General features: G+C 35.2%; 1 protein-coding gene across 1 annotated transcript; it reads left to right on the top strand.

Annotated features, from left to right (window-relative positions):
• Window positions 1-543: 543 nt before the first annotated feature.
• Window positions 544-7,883, top strand: ERMN (ermin). The gene is made up of 3 exons (XM_012742740.2): window positions 544-1,045; window positions 1,723-1,815; window positions 4,729-7,883. The coding sequence occupies exons 1-3, from the start codon at window positions 805-807 to the stop codon at window positions 5,244-5,246; spliced, it is 852 nt and encodes a 283-aa protein (XP_012598194.1). The 5' UTR covers window positions 544-804; the 3' UTR covers window positions 5,247-7,883.
• The last annotated feature ends 2,512 nt before the right edge of the window (window positions 7,884-10,395 follow it).

The raw sequence follows: 10,395 nt of genomic DNA, 5'->3' as shown, positions 1-10,395 counted from the left end.
TAGACATAAATGAAGTACAGCATAAGAAGCTATAGACTAAATAAATTACAGTTGTAAAACTTTGGGTATTAGACAGTCAGTAGAATTTGTTTGTTTGTTTTTCTTTGGTCCCTCCGCTTGCCTCCTGAAAGCACACCATGAAATCTGCTGCCAGAACCATTTAGAATAAAGTTGTCCTGTTTACAGGTTTTTGATAAGCTGTTTTTATTCTCTAATAAATAAGAAACGTTGTCATTGTCCCCTACAAAATAACTGAGGTTTTACTTGAACAAAATCTGTTTGGAAATGTTAAGCTGGTTACACAGAACTAATATGCCTCAAGGTGGTCATTCTCTCTGGATTAAAGCTGTGGAACAATCGTGGCTCCTGTTACAAGGAAAATTACAATGGGCCATTATGAAAAGGGACAAAAATCTCTGTTCCCAGAGGGGGACTGACAAGCTGAAAGTCCCTCTCTACATGCCAACACAAAAGCCTGATTGCCTCAGATTGTTTGTTTATGTAAATCAAAAGGGTGCCTTTAATTCTGCAAGTGGGACTGCTAAGCAACGAAGGAGGTGGTGATTGGCTGGACTCTCGCTCATGGGCTACTGTCAAATCTGACAAATCCTATTGCATTTGCTCTAAGCTCTGTCTGGACACCTTAGGGAAAGAATCTGGTTATTATGTACCAAAGTGAATCGTCTGTACTCTTAGAGTAGGAGTTAGAACTATAGGACGTGAAGGCAACAGAAGGTATCTTACCAAGGACCTGCCCACTCAGTTTCCCCAAAGCTCCCTCCAGATCGGACACAACTGTTCATCATGACAGATGCTCCAGTGACATTTATTCAGGCTGAGTGCAATGGGGATAAACCACCTGGAAATGGTCAACAACCAATCACTAAAATCGATGAGGAATTGACTGATGGGAATGGCATCCCACCACACTATAGGGTAGCACCTGGTCTTGAAGATTTACCCACAGAAGGAAATCAGAAGGAAAGTGGAAAATTACAAGGGAACCTGCAGCTCAACTGGGCCAGGGATGAGAAGGTTCTAAAAGGTAACATATTTTCCTTTTCCTTAATTTGCTTGCTTTCAATTATAAACTCACTCGGGATTTGTTTTTAGGTAAATCGCTTTTTTAGGAATGAGCTGGACACCCAAACAATGTATGTGGCCCCGTTTTCTACTAGGGCTGCATAGCATAAGGGCTAAATCTCTACCTCTGGTCAAATCCAGGCTTGTCTGTTTGATACATCTGTGACCCTACACAACTTGTTTTGTCTCCTTAAGCCTGAGATTTTTTTTTTTTGCCAGAAGAAGGCAGAATAAAAGTATCTACGTTTGTACGATTGTCACAGTGATTGCTAAGTGTTGGCTAAATGTTAATTATTTATTTATTAGTTAGTTATTATTATTATGAACAGCCCGCCCCACTATTATTTGAACAAAAGAATTCAGAATTTTAAGATTTCCTTCTAAATATACCTGAGTGTTCTGAATTTGTGGTTCTATACTTTATATAACTATTAAAGATTATCAATTAATAAATTAAGTAATCATTAAGTAAATAAATGGAGTCAGTAAAGAATGAATATTAAGAGTCAAAGAGCAATTTTTAGTGATCATATTTAAAATTACAGAAATCTACCTGAAGTCTAAATTGATAATATGTTAACCCTTAAACTATATATATTTCAAATGTTAAAATACTAATCTTATATATTTTTTCCCCAGAAAATCCAGAGGAGAACCTCTTTATTGTTCATAAGGCTGTCACAGATCTTTCTCTCCAAGAGACAAGGGCTGATGAAATGGCATTCAGAGAAGGTAACAGGAACTATAGTTTTGTGCCTAGAAATTGTTTGAGTTAATATAGATGACAGTTTCTGCATGGGATGTTGCATGAGTGTGGCATTAAAAAAGCAATCCAGGAAATGACTTCAAAATTTCAAAGCTGCTATAGGCAGATAAGAGAGTCTTGACTTATCTGAGGGTTCCACCTTATAAAGCATTCCAGACAGTTCAAGACTGAGACAGCACGAATTAGTATAGCTGATTGGCATACCAATGTGATATCTGTCTCTTAATAAGTTAGTCCACTAAATCAACCTTTCTTTTTGATTTGGTGTTTCTAAATCTGTATGAGGCACCTTGTGAAATGTAAATGTTTCAAAATGAGGTTTATCCTAACAGTCTACAATTGACATGCAGTTTAAAGTAATCTTATAAATTGATTTACTTTATAGAGAAATTCTAGGCCTCTGATGTAAGTACAAAATGGTTAACTATTTCTTGTCAAAGAAAACTCTCAGGATGGTACAGTTAATTTTAATTGTGTTCTTTAAGAAAATGGGAGAATGAAAAGAACATTGAAGTGACTATATTAAATAATTTCAAACAAACTCAATAGACTAAGAGACACAAAATCCTTTAGGCTTTTCTTCTACATTTCAGCAGTTTCCAAATAAAGTACAGGATAAAATCTATTAATTAATCATGCATTTCCTCTTCTTCTCTTGCAGCCATAAACATCCTATCTCAAAATTGAAGTCAACTTGTTAGACCTAACCAATTTAGCTTAGTTAGGACCTTATCAGGCAAAATACTGAAGACACTATTGGTTGAAATATTAGAACATCACATAAAATAGTAGATGCCAAGGAGGGCATGGATATGAATGGCAATTTCCTATATTTGCTCATTTTGCCAGGATACCTCTAGGACCATCTGCTGACCAATGTGCAGACACGTAAGGAAAAATGTAGCAAGCAGTTTTCATTGTCAAGATATTACATTATCAGAGATAATTTATAAGATGTACGAGCCCACAATATGAACTAAATAACCCCTTTGCCCCAATCTTTCTGCTTCCAATGGAACAAGCTCGTAGAGGCAGGGATCTCATCTTTGTTAGAAAGCCCTTCAGATTTCTGATCAGAAGATCCACTGTAGACAATGGTTTTCTAGTATCTTTCACTTTGATTACATGGAGAATGAAAGCAGTATATATTTTTAAGCTGGATGGTCTGACTGGTTCATTTTTCTCTGAGTGAATCCTTTCATGTTTGATGGAGCATATGTTTTTCCTCTATTATAGACAGGCACAGCTTTTGGTGTCTTTTATTTTCACAATGGCAAATAACTATAAGATCTTCAAAGAGAATGCTCCTAGATTGAAAAATATAAAGATGCTAAAAATACTGAGGAAAAACTATAATTTAAAGTCAAGGAATCATTTCATGTATGACAATCCCCTGCCTGAGTCATAAATATAGACAAAGATCAGTTTCTTTTGTTCTTGTAGAAAACAAAACAAAGTTTAAGATTACAAAACATGCATTATAATTTGTATTTATGTATAATATAAAGAACACTGACTGGCTGCTAAACACCTGCTAGCAGTTGTATATAACTAGTTAGGAGTGATAACCCATCTTTACTTCTATCTCTCCCTGTAAGTTTGCAATCTGATCACTAGAGTTTGAAAAAACAAAATAAAACAAAACAAACAAATAAAAGAATGAAAAGAGAACTAAAAATCTTGGAAGATAATGGACTAGTGAACATCTTCCAGAGAGAGTAGAACACCGTGGAGAGGGAGAACAAAGAGGAGAGAGGAACATTGCCTCTCACCTTATTTATAGACTCTTAAGATGTCAAAGGAAAACGGTGAACCCAGGTTTGCCACGGGACATAACTAGACATTTCTGAATCATGCACACTACAGACTGAAACCTCCCACAAAGGCCTTTAGGGGTGAAAGCTCAGAGAACAACCTCTTGTCCCTTATGGTTAATTCTTAGCATGCTCAATAAATATTGTTGAGGATATGCTTGTATGATCTAGCTGTTTGAAAAGTGATCATTGCAGTGAATTGAGCCTTTTAAAAGTCACTACGTGGTACCAAATAACTTGAGTCAATTAGTTGTCATTCGGAACATGTCTAATCAACATTGGGAACATGTCTAATGTAAACAACAGGCTAACTGAGCATTATGTAGGTGTAACCACAACAGAATTTTTAAATCTTGGCTTTTTAGAAATCAATGGCAGATATTAGACCATATTGTGCGTGCTTTGGTGGGCTTAGTTAGGCCTGACCACCTGTGGGCCCCTGTGCCTCCTGCTATACCTGGTTACTTTAGGGCAACCCTGAGAAACTTGGTGTCAAGTGTCGAGTATGCTACTCTGAGTGTGAGCAGACATGGGCAGTCACTGTTTTTACTATTGGAAGAGAGCTTGGCCCCCCCCCCAGGTATTTTTCTAATTTTCCTTAAGGTAGGGGTGTGTGTGTGTGTGTGTGTGTGTGTGTGTGTGTGTGTGTGTGTGTGAGTGAAATAGGTTCAAACATTTCATTTGATATATTTACATATCCACTGTGACAGGATTGTAAAAAGTGTGTCTCAGGGAATAGCAGTCTCACTAAATACAGTACTCTGTAACAACAGAATGCCATAGTCAAATGGGGTTCAGTTGCTGACTTTCCTGGAGAGTTCCAGTATCATTAGTATTTTAAAATCTTGGATAAATTCTGAAGAAGCTTATTTAACTGCATTTAATGCAGCATTTTCCAGACTAATTTGATTGTGCAAAACATATTAGTAACCCACAGAATTATATATTCCATAAAACACATATTAGGAAGCGATCGTCAAGAAAAATAATTTGGAGAATAGAAGGATAACAGCTGGATAGTTTTGAACCTTTCTTCATCTCAACTACCAATTGATTTTGCTACAGGGCATCAGTGGGAGAAGATTCCTCTGAGCAGTAGTAACCAGGAAGCAAGCAGACAGAAGCAAAGGATTGCCAAACAACCTCTAGAAGAGAGAGAAGAAGAAGATAGGAAGAACGAAGCTTTCCAGGCAACTGAAATTGAATGGCTGGGATTTCGGAAACCTAGCCAAGTTGGCATGCTGCATTCTAAACAGGAAGAGGAGCAAGAGGTTTGGGATAAAGAAATGAATAACGATGATGATGATGATTGCCAAGATGATGAAGATGAAGTTAGAGTGATAGAATTTAAGAAAAAACACGAAGAAGGTTCTCCATTTAAAGAAGAAGATGAGGCAAGTGAGGACTCCCCACTGAGCAGCGGCAGTCCCCAGCTGACACCTGATGAGCAGCCAACCTTGGGGAAAAAGAGCGACATCTCTAGGAATGCTTATTCACGGTACAACACGATATCCTACCGGAAAATCAGGAAGGGGAACACCAAGCAAAGAATCGATGAGTTCGAGTCTATGATGCATTTATAAACTAACTGGAACTGAGAAATTCTCACTCCCACTAAAGCAAAAGCTAATTCTCTTGCCTTGATATGCATATTTCTATGCCTTCTTTGAGTTACCCCCTTAAAAGACATGGAAGCTTACTCTCTTTTTTTTTTACCATAGAATGAGGAGGAAATAACCCTAGACAAAAAATTCTGTCTGGTAACCTCAAATCAAAAAGCTTTAGATTCATTCTTGGGCATGTGCTTTTAAAAATTTCGCTAATATAGCATTGTGTGATAAGCAGTCAGTCTCACTGGGTAACCTGGCATGATTTGGCTTTAAAAGTAGCATTGCTGGGAAAGGTAGTCTTCATATGAAAGAGTGAAATGATTTCTATGTTTCTTTTAGTGTCTTTCTTCCTGTACAATGGGGTGATGGAGAGTGTGGAATTAAAACTCTCTTAGTTTTAAACATGATTTTACAGACTCTGGCAGTAAACCTTCCAGAATTCTTTACCTTTCCTATTATCATCAAAAAAGATTTTAAGTAGTTTTCTTTGGCATCTACAGAGTGAAAATTCTAAAGGCCTTCTTCCTAGCTACTACCACTCATGGAATCTTCTCGCCAGAGGGGGCTGTGCAATTGTCAGTCAGGAGAATTCTGTTTTCTAAACGTTGGCTTTATGCTTTCAAACTGAATTAAACCCATTGTGAGGTTGATACAGGGAGGGGCTAGAAGATTGGTGGGCAATAGACTAAAGAGTTTTATTGGATAGTTTTATTTCTGTGACTGAAAATAAAATCTTGTCTAGCACAGTAAAAGTCATTAAAAATAAAAATGACAGCTTTAGCACAATTTTAAGAAAATGCCCCTCTTTATTACCACACTTTCTCTTATTAACAGTATCTCAGAATAATTTTCTTTCCTTAGAAACCTGAGACAACGCTAGTCATAACTGTACTAGTTACTATGAAAATGGAAATAATTAGCTTAGAATATTTTCAAAGTGGAGCGTGAGCATGTATTTTTAGTGAGAAAGCTCTGATAGTTGTTGGGAATATATAATTTACTGGACCTCAGCCCAAATCAAGATGCTTAAAATTGTACTTGTGGAGCTTCACTCAAACCAATGTGTCAAATAATGTATTGAATATTTATGAAAAGAGAGTCTATATTTATATTCTTAGATAGTTTGTTCCACAATTTTTCATTTTATGCTTCCGTATATATTACCCTGAACTTTCTGTCACCACAAAGATTTTTTTGGCCCTGAAAATAAGAAGACAATTCCTTATTGTCTGAATGTAATACAGTCTTCATTGTACTATTCAACCCTTTGTTTATTTCTTTTCATTTTGTGAAAAATCCTGGGTTAGTCCTTCTTAGATTATTGCTTATTTATGTGTAACAAGTCCCACACATTCTAATAACAACTTCTTTAATTCTTCCTGGTCATATATTTCCAAAGTATCATATACTATTATTTAGCATTTACAAGAGTCAATTTTGAATTCAGAATTGAAGTGTTCCTTTTATACTTTCAAAAACAAAACAAACAAAAAAAAAAACTTAACAGCCTAGCCATATAAAAGAGTTCTGTTACTCTTAATCTATAGAACCTATAGATTTCATTTGTGACTATGTGAGTTTTCAGAATAAAGTGAGGGAAATCAGGTCTTTATTGGTAAAGTTAGGTAGAAGATTGAGGCACTAGGAAAGTTTCCTGTTAATTTAGAGCCTGTGAATCTTCCCACCTGGACAACATATTTTTTTTCTGGGTTATAGATGACCCCTGCAATTTTCTACTTAACTTCAAAGCCCAGTATTGTGTTATCTGTCATGTAACAGGACCATATTATTTACCTACCTTCAAAAGAGCTTGTACTTTGAGTTACTCCAACAAAGGTGATGAATTCCTGCAGAACTTGAGCGAGGTGAGTGGCCTGCGGCTATGTAGCATGGTAAAGCAACTGTCTCTTACGGGACTCTAATATATATAGTAACCCTGTTCTGTCTAATTTTGTGCTCTCACCAGACAATTAACTATGAAAGATTTTGTCAACAGAGACTATTTTAGGGTATGTTAAATTGGTAAATGCTTCATGTTCATGGATGAGGCAATGCAGTTCCAAAAGAGCACTGAAACTGTTCTTTGGCATTGGTGTTCTTTGGCATTGGTGTCCATTGTCCTCTACTGCCATCTTTCACCAAGGCCACAGAGTTAAGTGACCGTAAGTAATAGGATGGTGATGGTTAATCCTTGGAGTCTTTGTAACCTAGAAAGACAAGGGTCCGATTCAGATTGCATGGGGGATATTTAACATATTTGAAACTTATATGGAACATGATTAAGAACAAAAACTGGTAACTACACATGAAGCTTTATTTGAGTTTTTGTGATTCAAGGTTCAGGAGTGGGAAGGACTCTGGTACCTGGTAGGAGGAAGAAATAATTTATTACACAAATGCGGATATTTGTTACATGACTTTTTGTTTTGTTTTGTTGCTGAACAGGAATTAATAATAGCTCTATTGCTCTGCCAGTATAAAATTTACCTTTCATATAATGCTATATTTGAAAACACAGATTTTGCCAGAATTTTTCTCTTTCTATCTATCTGCAATTTAAATAAAGAACTGCTGTGTCTGCTTTTCTCTCAATAAAAGTTTGTGTCTTTATTTCTGGTTTCTAGACTTCATTTTTTTCAGCTGCCTTTTAAAATTTAGAAAGAACCCTTGTATGTCAGCAGCTACTAAGACCATCGATAACTGCCTCTTCAGAAATCAAGAGAACATCTTATTTTAATTCATTTGCATTATTTATTTCAAAACGGTCTCAAAATGATTGTATATAAAATTACAAAAAGAATTTCTGGTAGGTAGATATATAACGTACAAGGAACAGAAATAATTGTTTTAGATGCATCTAAACACCAACTTGAAAAAAATCTTTGTAGTCATTAAGGTAATACATTTAAACTATGCTGACAATTTTATAGTAATTGTTTCCCATATTTATATGGGGTAGTTCTTTTGGCATATTTACCAATGGAGAATGGACATTTAAGCTTTTCCAAGTGATAGGAAAAACATTTAAAATAGGTAATAATAGAGAATATGGAAAAGGATGAAATACCAAAGTATCATAAAGAGGAAATATGTTTAACCATATGAGAAAGGCAACAACTTCTTTTAAAGCCTGAACTTCCATTGCTCTATAAAAACAAGAGGATTATTAACAGCAATGCCAAAATTATATTTGCCAATATTAAAATATCAGACAGTAACATAATGCAATAAATACAAAGACCAAAATATATATACAGCTTATGAAGAACACGAGATGACTGAGGCGTACAATCAACACAAACACAATGACACGAGTAGCGACAAGCTGCTAAACTCACCCAGATACGTGGCAAACTACAAAATTAAATGATGACATCTAGTAACTAACTGCCAGCACAGGGGAATTTTGGAAAAGAATTTGCAAAGTAATTTAGATTTTTACCTAGAAATTTAAAGATTCCTTCTTTGTAATAACTTTATTTGTTCAGAAGCAGAAAAAAATGGGTACTTAAAAATGTTGAACTCCAAAATGCTTTATGTACCGGTTTTAATTTTGTTCTTCCATTAACAAATGTTTTCAGGTAATCAGTAACAAAATCCACTAACTTGATGTTTTCCCTCTCTTGTTTTTAAGCTAATATGTATAAAACTAGCAAATTTGGGCAGGTATTTGAAAAAGATTAAAATGTACAGAATCCTAAACTGAATAAAAAACACCCCGATAATTTAGAGTTTGATTAAGACTCTTTTAAGTCTGGAAAACAGTATACAGAGTGAAAGTCCATTTGAGATACTTTTGTGTAGAAAACTAGATGCAAACAAAGCTATACACTTAAAAAAGCATTAAAAATATCCAAAAGCATTTATAGTTTTCTTTATGTTGCAAGTAGAAATTTTTGGTATTTCTCTCAATTCAATGGATCAAGTATAAACACACACACACACACACACACACACACACACACACACACATATACAGTATATTTATGAAAATCGATATGTTTTTTAATGGTCAGTTAGAGATTAATGTTATAAAAAATACTTTCAAAATCTAATATAAAGGCTTTATTTATATAGATATTTATGACCAATATCCTTAAGCTGACAAATATCTATCAATTAATAAAATAGAAAACCTCCATTTTCAAAGAAATTATTTGTTGCTTATTTGATGGCAACTGTCATCATTAGGAACTCAGTATATTAGAAGTTGGTCTATTTGTTGGAAAATGAGAATTTTCACATGTGTTTTTGCAAAGCAAAGATTCACATAAACTTGCAAAGGGACCCTAAATTGAACTGGTACCTATTAGTTGGCCCATTAAGTTGAAAATGGAAGTATTAAATCTGCTTAGTATGATGGTACTTTTTCTTTCTTTTAGACACAGGCACCACCAACACCTGAAATATCATCCACTAAGCCTAATCAAGGCTAGACAATACTTTATATGGCTTATTCAAACCTGTCCATGGAATGGTTATTTGTTTAAAAATAAATAAATATTTTGGACAATAGCTTTGGTTAGTGTTTCTTCTCTAATTTCAAGGCATTTGGCATTTCAACCATTTAGCAATGGTTGAACAATCCATGCAAAAGCATGGTAGAGATAATTTACACAATGAGTGGAAGTTAAAAGTCATGGTTTGTGTTTTAAAAAGAATTCTTCAATTTTTTACTTTGCATTTCTGTTCAAATTGAGCAATCTGTCAGCTTTGTTTAAAGGTTGGGAGAGAAAAAGTTGATAATATTATTCATAGAGAAACAACTGTCTACATGTCCATTTCTCCTTCTCATAGTTCGTTCAGCAGATGGGTAAAAGAACAGGTCCCGTGTGAAGTCAGATCAACCCTGGCAAAACATGTGGGGATCGCCTTACCTATACCTACACATCAGTCGTTTAACAGAGAGAAGCCCAGCTTCTATTTCCTGTCTATATGACAACCAAGAGGGACCAAAGGGGTTTGTTTCCTTCTCATTCCATTACAGTGGGATCAGTAATCTGCAACCAAGAGATTTTAAATGAGCTTGCCTGAGTTGACTGTCCTATTTTAAAAAAGAAAATGAGAGTTACAGCAGCATACTGCAGTGAAAGAAACTTTTTTCTTTTAGCTACATAGAATG

The sequence above is a fragment of the Microcebus murinus genome, chromosome 8 (genome assembly GCF_040939455.1).
Source record: "Microcebus murinus isolate Inina chromosome 8, M.murinus_Inina_mat1.0, whole genome shotgun sequence".
Lineage (NCBI taxonomy): Eukaryota > Metazoa > Chordata > Mammalia > Primates > Cheirogaleidae > Microcebus > Microcebus murinus.
The sequence above is the reverse complement of the archived record's forward strand: the minus strand, read 5'-3'. Positions and strand labels throughout refer to the sequence as shown.

Coding starts and splice junctions, on each gene's coding strand:
- ERMN (XM_012742740.2), top strand. CDS start 805: ATGACAGATGCTCCAGTGACATTTATTCAGGCTGAGTGCAATGGGGAT. Junction 1,046..1,722: donor GGATGAGAAGGTTCTAAAAG/GTAACATATTTT, acceptor TTTTTTCCCCAG/AAAATCCAGAGGAGAACCTC. Junction 1,816..4,728: donor TGAAATGGCATTCAGAGAAG/GTAACAGGAACT, acceptor ATTTTGCTACAG/GGCATCAGTGGGAGAAGATT.